Source organism: Cetorhinus maximus, chromosome 13 (assembly GCF_964194155.1).
Source record: "Cetorhinus maximus chromosome 13, sCetMax3.hap1.1, whole genome shotgun sequence".
NCBI classification, from domain to species: Eukaryota; Metazoa; Chordata; class Chondrichthyes; order Lamniformes; family Cetorhinidae; genus Cetorhinus; species Cetorhinus maximus.
Genome location: NC_135891.1, coordinates 42,550,195 through 42,569,285, shown reverse-complemented (window position 1 = coordinate 42,569,285; position 19,091 = coordinate 42,550,195). Strand labels below are relative to the sequence as shown.

At 39.9% G+C, this 19,091-nt stretch overlaps 1 protein-coding gene across 2 annotated transcripts in view; it reads right to left on the bottom strand.

Moving 5' to 3' along the window:
- Window positions 1-13,471, bottom strand: part of slc9a8 (solute carrier family 9 member 8) — a 73,024-nt gene extending 59,553 nt beyond the window's left edge. For both annotated transcript variants that reach the window (XM_078555311.1, XM_078555313.1), the window contains exons 1-4: window positions 13,081-13,471; window positions 7,715-7,899; window positions 5,458-5,538; window positions 3,251-3,309 (exon numbers count right to left, since the gene is read on the bottom strand). In XM_078555311.1, the coding sequence (XP_078411437.1) occupies window positions 3,251-3,309; window positions 5,458-5,538; window positions 7,715-7,899; window positions 13,081-13,412 (657 nt within the window). In that variant the 5' untranslated portion in view covers window positions 13,413-13,471. The remainder of the gene's footprint in view (window positions 1-3,250; window positions 3,310-5,457; window positions 5,539-7,714; window positions 7,900-13,080) is intronic.
- Between the last annotated feature and the right edge of the window lie 5,620 nt (window positions 13,472-19,091).

Genomic DNA, 19,091 nt, shown 5'->3' with positions numbered 1-19,091 from the left:
AGAAGATAAATGTTGCTCATTTAAATTATCTTCTTCCATCCAATGAAATGAAAATAAAATCTCAAGGCAACTATTGTCCCTCCAGGAAATAATTTTTGGAAAGTCTGCTAAACTGGTTGCTGGAGTCGGGAACACAAAGCAAAATCTGTTTACTATCATCCTCAAAACTTGGAATGAGGTTCGTGCAGTAATCATCTATTTTGTGCACCTACTTTAAAAGCTGTGTTTTTAACGTGTGTATAGCATCACAGCAAAATGCTGTTATATGATATTTTGCTTGTTTTAAGTATCTTAATTGTTTTAAATATTTTAATTTTATTTTTAAAATAATTTGATTAATTCTATTCATTCTACAGTTACACTGCTTACAATTTTACAGACGGATTTATCTTCCATGGTTTTTGTAACTGCATAAATTCAATCCAACTCATGCAGGACAGAACCCTTGGGTGGTAATTTGCTTGCATTTATTTTTCTAACCCACAACAACCACACAAGGGTGACTGCTCCCAGGGCAGATCAACGTCGCTGGATAGAGCCTCCAGAGACCTGTGTACAGGATCAGTGATGTTTATGCTTGTTGCAACAGGTTAAAAGGGCAGCAGAGAGCAAAACAAAAACAGCAGGTTTATGTCCAGTATGTTTTGAGGCAGAAGCAGCAAGGTGAGCAAATCATTCAAAAAGTCAGTGCGGCCAAAGGAAAATTGGACAGCGAGCCTATGACCCATCAAGAAGCGGCAGAATGAAGGATATCAGGAATGGCCAAACGGAGTTACTTTGGTTTCTGTGCTCTGAGTGAAAACCTCTTGAATGAGGGGTTACTTTTGGTGCCATTTGCTTATTAATTATTATTGATCCCTCACAATAGGCTTTCGGTTATGTTTATACTCAAATACAATACTAAAGGCTAACTATCCTTACACTATTTCTGTATCATCAATTTAAAAAAATAAATCACAACTTCAAGAAAATTAGTTATTTTGTACCTTCTATAATTTTTGTGCTACTTAAATGTGTGTGGGGGAATTGTATCTTTACAGAAATTTAATTTTTAATTGGTTCATCAACTTAGAATATTTTACCCAATGAATATGGATATTTTGTGCACAAATCGTGGCAGTTAGGTAGCATAGCAACAAAAGCATTATACATTTCTTAATTTCTGTATTCTTCTTTCATCTGTAAGTATTTTACTCAGTTATTTTCATAATAAAAAATTTTTATTCTTTACTTATTTCCCAGAATTAGATCTGAAGCCATCAGCAACATAGGGCAGGATTTTGCCATCGCCGAGCAGGGGGCGGGGTCCTCTTGCTGGCACGTAAAATGATGCAGGATGACATAGGGCGGAACCCTCGACGTCATCCCACCCCATTTAAACTTTCAGGAAGGCGGGGGCACAGCAAAATCAGCTGCGGGCCCGCTGACCTGTCAATGGCCAATTGAGGCCATTGACAGGGTCATTTAACCAATTAAAGGACCTACCCGTCCAACCTTAAGGTTGGCGGGCAGGCCAGGAGCCCCGGCAGCAAATAGGAAAAACATGAAACCTCATCCAGCGGTGGGATGAGGTTTCATGCAGGGTTTTAAAAATTTTATTAAACTTATTCTGTAAATTATGAACATGTCCCAACTCATGTGACATTGTGGGGGACATGTAAGGGATTTTTTTTTTCTCTATTTTTAACATTTTTCAAAGTCCAGGCGATCTCCCTGAGGCTGCACTTGGCCTCACTGAGATGTGCGCTCTTTCATGCGCACACGCGAAAGAGCACACTCTCGCTTTTAGGGAATCCTCCCCTGCCCGCACAGGGTGCGCATAGCACCTCCCACCGGACGTCACGCTGGGCGGGCCTTAATTGGCCCGCCCACGTAAAATGGCGGTGTAGCCCGCTTCGCTGGCGGGGATCGGCTCCACGCCTGCCGGAGATAGGGTCAGGCCTGCCCACTTGACAGGCAGAAAATTCTGCCCATAGAATAGCCCACTGTCACATATCTAATAATAAACAGCTTGAACAGAGGACCATTTGTATAACCCACTTGACTAAATGACTGACATTGCAACCAAATCAAAGCTCAGCAGCAATGATGTGACAACTGGTTAACCAAGGTGGATTCTTCTGAAATATGAAACACACGTTGTATGAATGGTATTCAAATAGTTAAGGATGAAATTCAAAGACTGAGGGTTCTTAGCAGACTCAACATTGTCATCATGTCCAAGCACTGCAGAGCAGCAATATGAACTAGACCTAGGATTAAGTCAATTTGCTGTTGAGCCTGTTCTGCAGTTCAAATAGATCATAGCTGTTCTGCATCATAAAGTCATTTAAATTCTTTGGTTCCACTTCTCTCAATGCCCTTGCCCAACAAAAATCTATCAAACTCAGTTTTGAAATTTTCAATTAACCTAGTCCCAGCAGCTTTTTGAAGGAGAGAGTTCAGATTTCCATTACCCTTTGTGTGAAGTAGTAATCCCTGAAATCACTCCTGAACAGTTTAGCTCTAATTTTAAGGTAATTCACCCTTGTTCCAAACTCCCCCACCTGAGCAAATAGTTTCTTTCTATCCACCCCATCAAATCCTTCAATAATTGTAAACGCCTCAATTACAGAACCCCTTAAATCAAGAACACGTGACGGAATACAAGTCTAGTTATTTTTTAAAAATACTTATTGTGCTCCCTATGCTTCAGTTATTTCTAATATTTTTTGCTTTGCAATCATATAATAGATTGGCATCATGTAGTCATGGTATTATATTATACCCCACTCCAGTAAGATAAAACTAGAACTTCCATGATGCGTCTCTAATGCACAAAGAATCTGCTAATAGGGACTAGCCCAAGGCCTAAACAGTTAGACCTGTGTGTGTAAAACTTCTTTTAGGCACCTTTAAATGTTAAAGGAACTTTTAAAAACAAATGGATAATTTTACAGGGGGCAGGCCAGGAAATGCGGCAAGCCGTTCAAAACTCCATTTATTTCAGCGGGACCAGAAAATACCGCCAGCAGGAGGGGCCATAAAATTCAGTCCAGTGACTGGAAGTAGTTTCAACAAAACTGTTTGAGCAATTTGTTTGGTTAATGTTAACATAGGTGCCAGTTCAATCTTTCCAGGAATGGATAGATAATGAAAAAAATCAATTCCATCCTGAAAAAGAAGATTGTGATGGGACTTTCATGGTATGGGAATAATTATTATCCACTTTGATGCTCTTTGTTCTGTCACATAACAATTGGAAACCTACCTTCCAGTTAGCCCAGTGCTGTGATTCTATAATTTTAATCACAGCTCCCATTAAGATCCCTGAGGAAAAAAGAAAAGGTAAAAATGTAATACCATGATTTAAAACACAATCTCATAAGATGATCGTCCTCTCAAATAAATGTTGGTTCTAAATTGGACACAGAATCTGAAACCAATTAAAACATCCCATCTCTCACTCACTGATCCACAGGATTAATGCTAAAACATAATATAACCAAATGTAACACACTTAGGAGTGGATATTTAATTTCTGTTTCCTAAAACCTTAATACTTCACAGAGCAGTTCCTGTATCCTATTGTGTACCAGACTGGATTTCAGGTTCAAGTATTATTCAAGGACTTCTGTCCTCTGACTGTCCAGTGTTGAATAGCTTTAGAAGCATGAGCAATTTTTGTGCCACTGCACTGTGAAATAGTGTACTTAAGTTAAATTTAGTTCCAAGCCAAGAAATGGAAATTAAAATATGAATCAAAGAATTTTACGGTACACATGTAGGCAATTTGGTTTGCCTGTGTCAGCTTTTTGCAAGAATTATCCACCATCTCATATCCCTGAAGTTCCTCCATAACATTTATTCATCCTCAAAAAAACTTAAACAGCAGCATCTGTCACAATTAAGAAAAATCAGCTTGTGAAATGTTGTTTCTTTAAACTGTTCAGTTCCCAATGCAGTATAGGACTCCAGCTTCTGAAAAGCAGAACAAAGTTTATGGCAAGTGTGAAACAAAGCATGTTGTTTGAGAAAAAAATTTGGCTGGTACATATTGAGCAAAGTTTATAAAAGATACTTTGTTTAAAGGAGCAGTTAGATTATTAACAATCATGGACTTTCTCATGGCTTGATTATAAATTATCCTCTAAGTATCAATATTTTGACAGCAAACCAATGGGAAAAAAATTACACTGATGATTCTTTTTCCTTTCCTTCCCAACAATCCCAAGTTCTCCCCACCATTAATACTACTCAAATTTATTAGCACTTCAGGTCAAAGATCGAAAGGAGGAAAATTGGGAAGGGGTTTCTATTTCCTGGAAAAAATAAACATGGTTACATTGCCTAATCTTATTTTGAATGTAGGTTATTCCCCATGTACCACAAAAAGAGGTAGTCACACCGAAGGTGCTGCAATTCTATCACTTTAATCAAAGAACTAAAAATACACAAAAGAGAACTTGTCTCCTTTATTGATTTCATGTACACACGTTAATGGATTTTATGATGGTAGTAGCAACCAAAATACATTTGTGTAACCATATTTCATCTTAAAACCAGCATTAAGGATCAATGGTCAGAGGGCAATGATGACTAAAGTAGGACACGTCAAGACTTTACGCAAATATGTTAATGCCCTTTCCATAGCTAAAACAACCCATTCTCTGCATGCTTTTATATCCAGCAGATCATACTTAGGTTTTTTGGTAAAGACTCTTTTTGATACGTGTAGGTCGTTAGCCTAATTAGAAGGACCGAGATAGGAGGTGGGGGCTCACCATTATATTACCACTGGATACAAGTACCCTGATGGATGTGAACTCTGTATTCAGAGGCCAGTGCTCTGGGCTTTGGATGGTGGGAATTTTGTTGCCTGGTGTGACTATCCCACTAGGCGTCAATCCAGTATAACAAAAAGGTTTAACATTTCAGGTAATTGACCTTTAGTCTAACATGTGGTCTTTCTCTACAGATTTTGCCTGCTTTTATTTCAGATTTCCAGCATCTGCAGTATTTTGCTTTTGCATAACAAAAAGGTGCTTTAGAATAGAAAGACAAGATTTATAGTTCCACTATAAAATACAATATTCTTTATTCCCCTCCCTGATACTATTTCAAAGACTTTAGTGAAAAAGTCATGCCTTATTGAAGTTAATGAAGTTATTAGTTTGGTTACTTTACATGAAGACCCACTGTTTTTGATGGTCTTTAGCACTGGCAAGATGCTCCAATTACACTGGTTGCACTGAGAGAATGTGGCTTCAAAGAGTAATTGGAACTTGGGTCAGACGTCACGGATTCCAATTTAGGGACACCCACGTCTAGAAATATGAATATCAAATACATCTGCAATGTACTTTCGAATTTCAGATAGCTTATATTAAAAATGCTCCCTGTAGTCACATACATACCATCTCAATATAAAAATGATCTAGTTCAATGCATTAAATAAAAAAATGGCAGTTCACTTACCTAATGACACAACTGCCACACTTTCTGGCAGAAAATGCAGTTTATATTTGATCAACAGTCGCACCAATATGATGCAAATAGCTGTGAAATGAAAATAAAACAAGTTATGCATATCTAATACTATTACAAAACCAAAGGGGGAAAGAGTATACTGTTGAATAATAATTTAGTCAAATGGGATTAAAATTACATAATACACCTGTCAATCTCCTGGCATCTCGCAAGTGAAAACATTTTTGGGACAAAAGCCCAACTCTACTTCCTATATAAAGTATTTCCCTTAAAATTGACCTCAGAATTTTCAAAACCCAATTTTCAGTGCATCAACTTTCTATAACTTCAACTTTTGTTCGCTGCTCAAAAGCAGCTCTCAAGCCACAATAAAAAATTTACATCTTAATATTTAGACATACTTTACAATATACCAGGAAGAACCAGAAGTTACAGGTCATAATATTTCAATTCTGCAAATATGAAGATTTTGCTCTGACTAGATACACACAACTATCACACAACATAAGAAGTGTGCAGAACCAAATTTGGTGGTGGGTGGGTGGTTGCAGTAGGGCAAAGAGAAAATGTACTACATATAAAGCAAAATCAAGCGGTAGGTTCAGTTAACTATTGAGTTTTGGTCCAAAACAAGTCTCTAGCTAAATTGGTCAAGGAAATTTTAATAAACTTGGCTCAGAAAAAAAAAAGAGGAAATGCATGTAGCAGGCTTTATCCTAAATTTGAAATATTATCCTAATATAGCTAGACACACAGCCTGCATGCTATAACAGCACGTTTCAATAATTCTCAAAAGGCAAGTGTCTGGCACTTCCTTAATTTTGCAAATAATTTGTAAATAAGCATTATTTTCTCCCCCTCCCCTTACTGCATCCGGGACTCAACAGCCAACACACTGCTCAATAGCTGTAGTACCTCTCAGTAAACGATATTTTATTAACACATGCAGCAAATGGTATTTACTAATTGTCACAGTTTACATTATGTCCACATGACACAGAATTATGAGGCGTAATGTTATTTCAATAGCTAGTTTGAGTTTTGCATGAATTGTATTGCCTGTAAATTAATACAGAAAATCTGCAGATGGCAAAGACTCAAGAAAAAAAATCAGGACTATTACTGAAACACATATAATATATATAGATATACTATAGATATATAATAATGCTGCAGGACAGATAACTTCAATAAGCACAAATTACTGTTCCATTACAGGCTCGATTTTTAAAAAAAACAATATTCTTTCACGAGAATTGGATGTTGTTGGCCAGGCCAGCATTTGTTGCCCTTGAGACGGTGGCGGTGAGGTGCCTTCTTGAATCGCTGCAGTCCATGTGGTGTAGGTACACCCAAAATGCTGTTCATCTCAGAGAACAGACAGGGCCTTGGTTTATCATCTCATCCAAAAAATGGCAGCTTTTGTTGCAGTACTGGAATGTCAACCAAGATTGTTGTGCTCAAACCAAAAACAAAAATACCTGGAAAAACTCAGCAAGTCTGACAGCATAAGAACTATTCTGTTGAAGAGTCATACGGACTCGAAACGTTAACTGTGTTCCTCTCCGCAGATGCTGTCAGACATGCTGAGTTTTTCCAGGTATTTTTGTTTTTGTTTTGGATTTCCAGCTTCCGCAGTTTTTTGATTTTATCTTGTTGTGTTCAAATCCTTGAGTGGAACTTGAACCTACAACCTTGTGAATCAGACGCAAGAGTGCGAACATAAAGATATAAAGAAACTTGAAATCATGCAAAAAGAAAAATCAAACTGCTTACAGTTATGAAGCCAATTATCAATTTTTAGAATTTTATCTCATAAATATAAAACATTTTTCCTAAAGTAATTTTCTTCTCTAAATTAACAATAAGGCCTGGAAAACACAGAAAATAATGTCACTCATGCACTGATATAGTTTTCAATACAGATAATTTTTGCCAATTGCACTAAACCATTCTGTATCATAACTATTTTTAATAGGGGAAAATGAGAATAGAATACATCACCTCAAAGAAAACAGTTAATAATTGTATAATTATAGAAATAAAATTACTCTGGTATCTGAAGAGTTTCGTTACTAATCATCAACATTTGTTTCAGCATTAGTTTGAGAGCAGGAAAAAAAATGCTAGTTCAGGGTCAATGGACTTTACCAGGAGCAGATAATAGTTTATTGATTAAGACTTCTGAGAAAATAATATGAGATGAAAATTCAGAACACATTAGTCTTTTGTATCAGTGACATACCTAATATAAGTAGACTAAAGAATATAGTCATTCCACTTGACTGTTCTTCTTGTTGCGCTTCAGCCCCTGTCTGCAGAGGCAATATAGGTTTTGGCGGAGTTGGTGGAATTGGAGTAGTGATGGTGGTTGTGGGAACTGAGGTGGCTTGCAGCGTATCATTTTGTTCCGCAGTATTATTTGACAACCTGAAATTAGTGAAATAGCAAGACTGCTTTGAAAATGAATGGCTCCTTATTTTTGGAGTTGATTACAATACAAACACTTGTCACTAATGCATGTTGGATATTTATCCAATCAACTATACTCCCAAATTAAATGTCTAAATAAGCCAGATAACCAAAGAATATAGTATCTACCATGTCCTATTCACTCATCACCTCTGTGCTCACTGACCTACATTGGCTCAAGGTCAAGCAACGCCTTAGTTTTAAAATACTTACCCTAGTTTTCGAATTCACCCCACCACATCCTCACTCCTCCCTATCTCTAAAATCTCCAGACCCAGAACCCTCAGAGATATCTGTGCTCATCTAATTCTGGCAGCTTAAGCATCCATTATATTAATTTTGTCCACTATTGATGACTGTGCCTTCAACTACCTAGGCTTTAAGCTCTGGAATTCACTGCCTAAACCACTTTCCTCCTTAAAGACACTTCTTAAAACTTGCAACTTTTCTGATTGGCAATGAAGAACAATTCAATTAACCTACTAATTGGCTGAAATATTGACAAGTAGGAAAAGCTACCTAGAAACACTTAAAAACAATTTTTCCATTCTCGTTCACTGACCCAACAGGTCAAATATTGCACCCGAGATCCACCTAAATTTCTGCCTTTCAAAAGTAGGCTCTTTACATCTGAACATGCATACAATGGAGGTATTGCAATGTTCATAGTTATATGAATTAAGTTATTGAAAGTGAAATGTGAACTCAGAGACATTTAGTACTTTTACAACGCGATCACTATGGTTTCCGAACCTACAGACATTGAAAGTAACAATAATTCTGTGAATAACAAAGTAATCTTAGCATTTGCAAAATAAATTTATTTTTAATTGGATAATTAAGTGAAGTGAATGATTCAATGTTTTTGTTTGCACATTTTGGCAAAGAACTGAAAGGAAAGCACTTCCTAAGCACTATCTAATTTACAAATTTGCTCAATTATGTCTACTTTGCAAATTTTTTTTTAAAAAGCACAAAGTTAATGTAATTTAGGAGAAATTTTATTCAAGAACTTTGATACATATATTGGGGTAGGAATATGAATAGCATTTTTGGAAGAGATTGAAAAGTTTATTGAATGAAAGTGAGTGTACATGCATGCAAGGGCAATAGAGGGGGAGTTAAACATGACCTAAATCAAAAAGTCATGATTGGGTAATTCCAAGGTTCAGCTTTAGGTTGCAGCAGGAAGGAAAGACTGAGAGATGCAATATATTCCACAGCTTTGAGGTCTAACAGGAATCGTTAAGAGACAGAAAAATGATCAGCAAGGGTGATAAAGATATCAAGTCCATCTGAAATAATAAACAGTTTAATATACTTATGGATAAGAACTTTACATAAAACAATACGGTAATGGAGTTTTAATAGACTGGGACTTGATAGACAAGTCCCCACCATCTGATGGTTTCTACTCAACAGTTTCAAAAGAAGTAGGTGAATAAGTTCAGGATGCATTAGTCAACATTTTCCAAAGCTCTCTAAATTCAGCAACTGACCCTTTGGATTGCAAAACTGCAAGGAATAAACGAAGAACCCAAACCTGTCAGTTTGCATCAGTTGTGGAGAAGTTACTGGAATCTTTTTCAGGTCACTAGCATGAAGGATAGGGTAATATCAATGGATGTTGCCTATATAGAGTTCAAGGAGGAATCTGATAAGGGTCCACAAAAGAGATGAACAAAAATGAAAACGTACCGAATTATTGGAGGTAATCTTGCGATGTGGGTTGGTATTTGATTAGAAGGTAGAAGGCAGTAAACAGGAATAAATGAAGTGTTCCCCGATTGGTTGGGTGAGATGAGTGATGGTCCGCAGTGATCTGTAATGAAGTTTTTCACCATTCCACAGTGTGGCTTAGATGAATGTGTCCAAGTTTGCAACTGACATTAAGATAATGTGGATAGGAACAAGGATTTACAAAGAGTAACAGACTAAGTGAGTGGAACAAACTATGGTAGATGGAGTTCAATGTGGGGAACAGTGATGTCATCCCTCTGGATCAAAATAATCCAAATTATGTTAGTTAACAGTAATAAATTAGGAACTGTGAAGGAGCAAAGAGATGTGTGTGTGTACATGCATAAATAATTAAAAGACAGCCACAAAAAGTAATCAAAAAGGGTAATAAAATGTTGGCCTTTATCTTAACGGGATTTGAATATAAGTGAGGAAGTGAAGCTGCCATTGGGGAGTCCTGGTCCGAGCCCATCTAGAGTACAGTATTCAGCTTTGGACACTGAATATCAAGAAGTGGGTTCTGCACAGATTCATCAGAAGTAGAAAAGGACTTAAAGGGTTCAATTATGATAACAGGTTGCATAAACTTAGTTTGCATTGCCTTGGGTTTAGAAATTTGAGATATGATCTAATTATGTTCTTTACAATGATAAAGTAAATAGATAACAAAATAGTTTCTCTGTATTTATCCTATTGGGGGAATCCAGAACAAGAGGGTACAATTGTACAATTAGAGCTGATCATTCAGGAGTGAAATCAAGAAACACTTTTGCACAAAGGATAGTGGAAATCTATTATGTTCTACCCCACAAACAACAACGTGGATGCTGGATCAATTATTTTCAATTGATAGATCAATCGAGGATGTCAAGCAATATGGAGCAAAGACTGGTAAGTGGACTGAAAGGTACACATCAGCCATGATCTATTTAAATTCCAGACAGGTTTGAGTCGCTGAATAGTTTGCTTTTGTCCTTATGTCGATTTTACAAGTAGTGATAGTGTGAGGAACCCGCTTTTTAGAAAATTGAAAAGACTTTAAATTTTTGACACTCTTCCGTTTGAGTTGTTTTTATGTTTTATGTTTTTAATTCTGAGCTGTGAATATGCCTTTTTTTCCAGGAAGCCACAGGTCAACAGCTAGATGTCCAGCAGGGAGACCTGGTGAGAGAAGAATTACTTTGTCTGAGTTAAAGAAGAACTGCTGTTGCCAGGCCAGAGACTCCTGCTGATTGGGTGAAAACACTTGGCCTGGGAGAAGTATTCTCTGAACATTTTATTCTTCTTGAATTAAGATCAGGAGAGTGTGTGAGCCTTTAAAGCAGGCTGCATAAGGAAGACCCTCTCGCTCTTCCTCCCCTTTGTGTTACATGCAGTCCAGAGTTAGTTATCCTTGTTTCAGAAACTTCTCATCAGAATAACTCATCTGTATTTTTGAAACTCTGCAAAATTGTGACAAGTGAGAGTTATCAAAGATCCATCTGAAAGGACTTCCAGATCTACTGTGACCAGAATTCTGTTAGATCAACAGCATCAAGATCTTTTCGAACTTTATCATTTTTAAAACGGTCCCATACTACAGCCTCTGCAGAGAAAGTGTTTGTTTGTCCTGTTTTGTGTTTGTGTGTGTATGGGTGTTGGGACACCTGTTTCATAACAAAGGGGAAAATCATTACACTTCCAAATTACAAACTGTACGTTAACCAGTTTTGCAACTTGTTTTAAAGAAGAAGTTTGCTTTATAATAAATGAATTATTTTGCATTTATTGAAAGAAGCCTGGTTAAAGTTTTTTTATGCTGGGTATAGCAGTATCAAAGATAAACAACTGGCTATTTTGGTGAGTGAATTAAACATTTAATCTATTGTTGCAACCTGTAGAGAAGTGGGGCTAGAATTAAGTGCGCACTCCTCCTATCAGGGTCCGTGACAATAGCTTCAGTCTTGCCGGTTGGAGAGTAAAGTTAGATTTTGTTACTTTATACAGTAGTTGACGCATGTACGGAATGCACTGCCATGGAAGTCAGTACTGGATAATTATATCAGCAAGTTCAAGTGGGGGTTAGATGAACACCTATTGAAACATTTGATGGAGGTGTTCACAAATGTTATGCTATGCAATAGTTTCCAGATACTTGTAACAGCCAGCTAAATTTCAATGGCCTTTCCTGGTCCGGTATAAATAGGAGTAGACTGAACCCATTTGATAAACTATTCCTCTGCTTTCCCTGGGCACATAAATTGATCACTAAAGAAAGGACTTGCACTTATATAGCTTTCATAGCCTTAGGAGATCCACAAAGTGCTTTTACTGTCAATAAAGTAATTGTGGAATGTGGTTACTGTTGTAATGTAGGAACAATGGCTGTCAACATGTGCACAGAAAGGTTCCACAAAAAGCATTAAAATAAATGGCCAGATAATCCATTTTATGTTGGTTGAGGGATGAGGGTCAATCAGGACACTGGGAGAACTTCCCTGCTCTTTGAAGAGTGTCTAGGGATATTTTACATCCACCAGACAGGACAGTCAGATACTTGGTTTAACATCTCATCTGCATGATAGGGCAGCAATCTCTCCATACTGCAATGAAGTGCTAGTCTGGAGTTTCTACTTTACTGACAGGACCGGGGCCAGAACAGAGAACCTTTTGGCTCAGAGGTCAGAGTGCTACCTAATGTTACAATCCTATCAATCCAAAGCAATATCACTAGTTATCAAAAAAATTAAAGATAGTTGCAGTTAACAAGCTCATCACTCTTAAGCGTACAGCCATGATTCTGGGTGTACTGAGTGACGTGTCATTCAGTTCTTTGTTCAAACAGCTACACCTTCAATAAAATTAGACTGATTTGCCATTCACACCAACAACTTCAGTAGGGAAAAAAAAATTCCCATCAAGTTAAGAGTGTGACTGACTACTTTTGGGCTGATTTAAATGTATGCAAGAGCTAGTGACAGTATTCATGACAAACCCTAAAGTCTTCACAATGCTGCATTATCATAGTGTATGAATTACTGTTCAACTGGATACTGGCATTTACATACATTAATTAAAATTTGAAAGAGAGGAGCACAGGCACATAAACGACTGGAACCAGGAAGTATATAAATGGTCTGGGTATCAATTTAATATGAATAAACCTACATTGCTCAAACAGTTATTTATTTTAAAATGTTAATTGACACTCTGATAAGTCGCTTTACATTCATATTTAAAAAAATACAAAAGCAATGCAAAGCATTTTAAAGTCGCTAAAAAGTTTTCATCTCGTTTCATATCTTGCTTTAAAAGGTTATGAATGAGTTTTCAAACCACAATAAAATGCAAGTAAATGAGTCCAACCATCCCCTGGCAGGAGCCACTTTCGGCCCTATAGCTTTGTCTATTTTGCCTCACCTGTCTTGATCTCCTTTTGATGCTTTATTCCCACCTTCCGCAGATGTGTCGCTGTTGGCAGGTTTAGGATCGCCGTGGTCCGACTGGGATTTAACATTATCCTGCTGCTGACTGCTCTTGGGGTCCAGGTGAGTTTGTGCCCCTGGACCTGCTGCTGCTGCTGCTGCCTGCCCGGTCCCAGCTTGACCCTCAACCTGCGACAGCGAATCGCACCAGGTGCAACAAGCCGTCAGCAAGACAGCGACCACCACAAGGCGAGCAGCACAACTCCCCACCACAGCCACCATCCCCCTCCCCACGTCAATCGTGCAGACCAGGTATGGAGATACCATTAACAAACCCGACCCCAGCCTCCCTCCCTCCGCCTGCCTCTGTCACCACTTCCGGCCTCAGCACAGCCTGCCGGGAGATTGTAGTCCTCCTGCCGGGAAAAAAGAACTACAACTCCCAGGGTGCTCCGGGGCAGCGTCACTCACCTGTGGAACCTGGTCAGAGCAAGGCTGGCACTTCCAATCATTAAACTTGGTGGGATAGACCTGATGGGACACGTATATTAGCATTGCCAATGAGTAAGGTATTCCCAAAATAGGGAAATAATGGGAAGCTTCATAATGTTCTTTGCTGATGAGCGGAATATGTCTTAACTCCTGGAGTTAGGTATGGGAAGTTTGTCCTTGCAGGGAGAGAGGTCTGTGCAGTCTATGTGGGCACATAAATCACCAATGCAAATTTCTCAGTCGCTTAGTGAAAAAGCATTCCCACACCAGTATGAATGCTTTAGCACTGTGAATCCTGTTGATTAATAGTTCAACTACTGATTACTGAGTAGTGTTTAATCTGTAGTGTAAGGGTCTGGCAGTATATGGATTAATGTGGGTCTCAGTACAGTACTGCCTACACTGTGATGTATGAGAGCACATGGCCCACACCTAGGGGTCAGTGTGGTGTTGGACAGAGCTGCGTGCAGGCCTAAGCATGGAGGCAGCTCCTAGCTTATACCCTTTATTGTGTATTTGTAAATAGTTCTAGTAGTTAATAAAGACTTACAGTTAACCCGGTAAAGACTACGAAGACTTCATCAAATCTACTGAGATGTAACCAACATCCCTCAACATGGTGGCAGCGCGTGGAAAAAAAAACAAAACCTCGCTAATATGTGGAGACAAATCAAAATGTTGGAAGACTGCGTAAAAATTAAAAGAAACTTTCTGACCTGAATAGAAGCTCCAGAAGCAGAGGCACAGAGGAAAAATTGCCAGAAAAAGTTCCAAAGTGGAAGCTTAAAGGAGAAATTTAAAATTCCTAACTGCAGCAGAAGACTTTATTGCAGCACCTTTGGAAGCCCAGCTTCAAATCCCAGAGCACAGAGTCGGCAGACCTAGCAAGGGTGAGCTAAATCACTTAAAATTCCAGGCTACAGCAAGTCCTGAGAAATCTTTAAAGTAATTCAGAGTCAGAAGTGCAGTTTGAGAGAGATCGATTGCTAAAACCCAACCCCCAAGTTGCAGCCTAAACACATTGCATCCAAGCTCATCAGAAATGAGAAAAAAGAGAAAGAATTAATGAAATATTTCAGGAACATCACGACTGTTAAATTCAGTAAAAGGCCAGCAGAGGCTAGAATTCAATGGGCTCACGAGTCAAAAATTAAAACGCTGAACAAGAGACATCTGCAGGCAGCTGATCCAGGAAGCCATTGTTAAAAACCTTCTTTCAAGCTGAGCGCCATCGCCATTGTTGCAGAGCCTGTCAAAACTAGCAGGCATGTGAAATCCCTTTGTCCCTGAGTGAATGGCGATGCCATCTTGAAATTCATACAGGCCTTAAAGTAGAACGTACACTTTTAAAATTTTGAACATGGATCAGAATTCCACACTTGCAAGTCAATCCAGACTAATCCAAGGCCCAGATCAATCACAAAATTGGAGACTTTGGAGGAAAAGATTCTTAAGATACAGCATCACTTTGGGTTTATATAAAAAGTTGGAAGAAGTGCAGGTGAACATGCTGCTTTACTCAGTAGGCCCGATTGTGGATGACATTATTGCAAGACAAGGAATTAATGAATCATCTACAAAATTTGAAGAAGCACTAAAATCATTCAACATTTATTTTAATCTAAGAAATAATAAAATACTCGAAAGAGCTAAATTCAATAAGACAGTCCAACAGCCAGGAAAACCTGTTGATTCATTCATTAGTGATCTGTACAGGATGGCAGAAGGTTACGAATATGGAGATTTAAAATCGGGATTCATCAGAGACAGAATAATGGTAGGAGTAGCAGATGACACATTCTCTGACCTCCTACAAGCAAAAGAAGATCCAACCCTGGAAAAGGTAATCCAAATAGTTACAGTCAGAACTCCAATGAGCAACACAGGACCATTTTAAGGAGAGAGAATAAATCATGGTGCAGAGGCTAACCCACTGTTCAGCTAGTTAAGCAACAAAGACACAGGGACGTTCTAAGTCAGAGAAAACAACAACCTGACCGGCCAGCAGAGCGACCATACCAACACTAGAGTGAAGTGTCCCCACAGGCAAGATCAATGTTCTGAAAGTTCAGCTCAATGCTCCCAGTGCAACAGGATTGGACACTACGGAAAACTGTGCAGGGCAAAAAACTCACATTTTTTTTTATTATTCATTCGCTGGCTGGGCCAACATTTATTGTCCATCCCTAGTTGCCCTTGAGAAGGTGGTGGTGAGTTGCCTTCTTGAACCGCTGCAGTCTATGTGGTGTACGTAAATACACAGAAGGCCCAAAGATCATCCACGAGGTTGAGACTGCAAGCCTGGAAGACGCACAGCCATGCTTCTTGGGTGAGGTCAAAGACCTTAGTTTCTTATTTTGGAATGCAGACATTTTAGTCAATGGCCATTTAACAAATTTTAAATTGGACACAGGAGCCAACGTAACAGTCCTGTTGGACAAAGGACCATGGCTGGTGACCCAGCGGCTGATACCCCTAAGCGGAGCAGGAGGCTTAAAGCTCCCAGTGAAAGGCACCCTGCAGGCAACACTGAAATACAAGAATAAAACAATCCACAAAACCCACTTGGTGATCCACAACCAGGACTGATCATTACTAAGCTGCAAAGCCTGTGTTAACCTGTTGCAGAAGATTGATGAGGTCAGCCAGCAAGGGCCTGGCTCCAAGTACAAATGTGAGTCCCTGAAACTCTTCACAGGACTGGAGCGACTGAAAAACGCAGACAGGACCACACACAAAGAGGATTCTAAACCCATGTGCCTCTTCGCACCGTGTAAGAGCCCCACCCACTCGTGAAGCAGGTGCAGCAGCAGCTGGATGAGATGACAAACTTGGGAGTCATCTCCCCAGTCATACAACTAATTGCAAAGCAGGGGCTTTTAGCAACAACCTCTTGGAGAAGAGTCCAGGCTGCTGGCAACATTTATTACCCACTCTGGCAGATTCTGCTTTAATCACCTGCCATTTGGAATCATATCAGCGCCAGAAAAATTCCAACATACAATATTGGCCATTTTGCAGGACTCTAAGAGGATCATTTGCCGCATGGATGATGTATTAGTTCATAGTGCAATGGTGGATGAACATGGCAAGAGATTCACAGCAGGCTTAAAGCACCTGCAGGAAGCAGGGCTGATGTTGAATGTGAATTTTCCAAAACATCAGTTTGATTCCTGGGCCATGTTGTCAGCAATAAAGGCACCGTGACAGACTCACAGAAAACCAAGGCTATCAGCAAGTTCCCAACCCCATCCTTAATTCCAGACCTCCAGCCATTCTTGGAGATGGTGAACCAGCTGGCAAACTTTTGACAAAATTTGGCACAGATCACAGATCCCTTGAGGCGTCTACTTAAGAAAGACCAAGCGTGGTGCTGGGACTCACATCAAGAGCAAGCTTTCACTCACATTAAGGAGATACTGCTCTCCTCGGACATTCTGGCCCGCTATGACCCAGCCCTGCCCACCACCATAGCAGCGGATGCTTCATTCACAGGCCTAGGAGTGGTCCTGTTCCAGGGACAACCGGATGGGAGTCACCGACCTGTATACTATGTGGCCAGTGGGATGTCAGACACAGAAACGAGGTACGCTGTCATAGAAAAGGAAGCATTTGCAGTCACATGGGCATGAGAGAAGTTTTCAGACTATATCACCGGCCTCAAGGTGACGATCGAAACATACCACAATCCACTAGTCTCCTTATTGGACGAGAAGGAGCTAGCAAAGATGTCTCCCAGAATCCAGAGGTTTGGCCTACACCTCATGAGGTGTGCCTATGGGATGGTATATGTCCAAGGTAAAAACCAGACAACAGCAGACTTTCAAGGGCCACTGAGGTGGGCCTCCCAACAAAACAAGATGTCAATCTAATTGAACAACTGGAAGCATACTACCAACTGGCAAGGAGACACCTGCAAGTAACTACAGGTAAACCCCAATAGATCCGCCAGGAACAACTGCGTGATGAGGAGTGTGCCCATACCCACAGATATTGCCAACAAGGATCGCCTCAACAGAGACCAAATGGAGAGACCATGAAAAAATGGTTCGAACAACAGAAACACTTTATGATTTTAAATGACCTCCTCATCTACGATGAGTGACTGGTCATCCCAGTCTCCCTGCGGCCAGAGATCATTTAAAAAATACACCAGAGCCACTTGGACATCAACAAGTGCAGAGCACAGGCCCAATCTGTTGTCTGGTGGGTAGGCATTTCCAAGGCGATTGAAAAGATCCTTGCAAATTGTCATTGCACATGCAGGACCAAAGAGATCCCCTCATCCTTGCACAATCCTTACCAGGCCATGGGAGAGACTGGGTGTTGACTGGGTTTGGACTACTTCTCCAGATGGGTTGAGGTGAAGCAACTAGATATAACTATCACAGAGGCAGTAATTAAGGCACTAAAAGAGATGTTTGCAAGCCATGGCACCCCGGACAAAATCTTGTCCGATAACGGCCCACAATTTTCAGATGAGTACTTTGCGCACTTCGCCACCACATCCAGCTTCCACCACTGCACCAGCTCCCCGAGATACCCACAATCAATTGGGGAGGCTGAAAGAAGGGTCCAGTAAAAGCCTTCCTTAAAAAAGAACGAGGACTCCCTCACAGCACTGCTCATATACAGGTCCATGCCCTTGCAATGTGGCCTGTCCCCATCTGAACTCTCTGATGGGCAGGAAACTCTGCACACAACTTCCAATGCTGCCAAAAAGACTCATACCAGGGCCGGTAACCAAGGATTACCAGGACAGCCAAGCAAAAGAGCAGTCTTACAGGCAGAAGCAAGCTTCCACCTACAACAGAAGGTACCACATCAGGCACTTACCACAATTACAGAAAGGTGACAAGGTCTGGATTAATGACCTCAAGAGAGAAGGTACTGTGATTATAAAGGACGAGGTCCAACTTCGCTCCTACCTGGTTGGCACTGTAGAGGGCACAGTCAGGAGAAACAGCAGTCTCCACCTCATCCCTAGAATGCCCGTCCCCACTGTGCTATGGAGAGATATCGAGGAACATACCCAGATGCCAGAACAATTCCAAACCTACGGAAAGAACCAGCAGCGACAGAACCGACAACTCCTCCGACAGTAGTGCAAATGAGATATGGAAGGGTTATAAGGCCTCCAAACCACCTGAACCTTTGAATTCAAGGACTTGAAGAGGGGAGGAGCGGTAGTGATAATATAGTAATGACAATGTAAATGTACGATAGTAATAATGTACGACATAAGATAATTATAATCACCTAAAATATATTGGATAAAGACTTAGGGGGAGGTGTGTATAAGGGTCTGGCACATATAGCGTTAATGTGGGACTGAATACAGTCTCGCCCACACAGTGATGTAAGAGAGCACATGACCCACACCTGGGTGGTGTGGTGTTGGACAGAGCCATGTGCAGACCTAAGCATAGCAACAGCTCCTAGCTTGTACCCTTTACTGTATGTTTGTTAGTAGTTCTAGTAGTTAATAAAGAATTACAGTTAACCTGCTAAAGA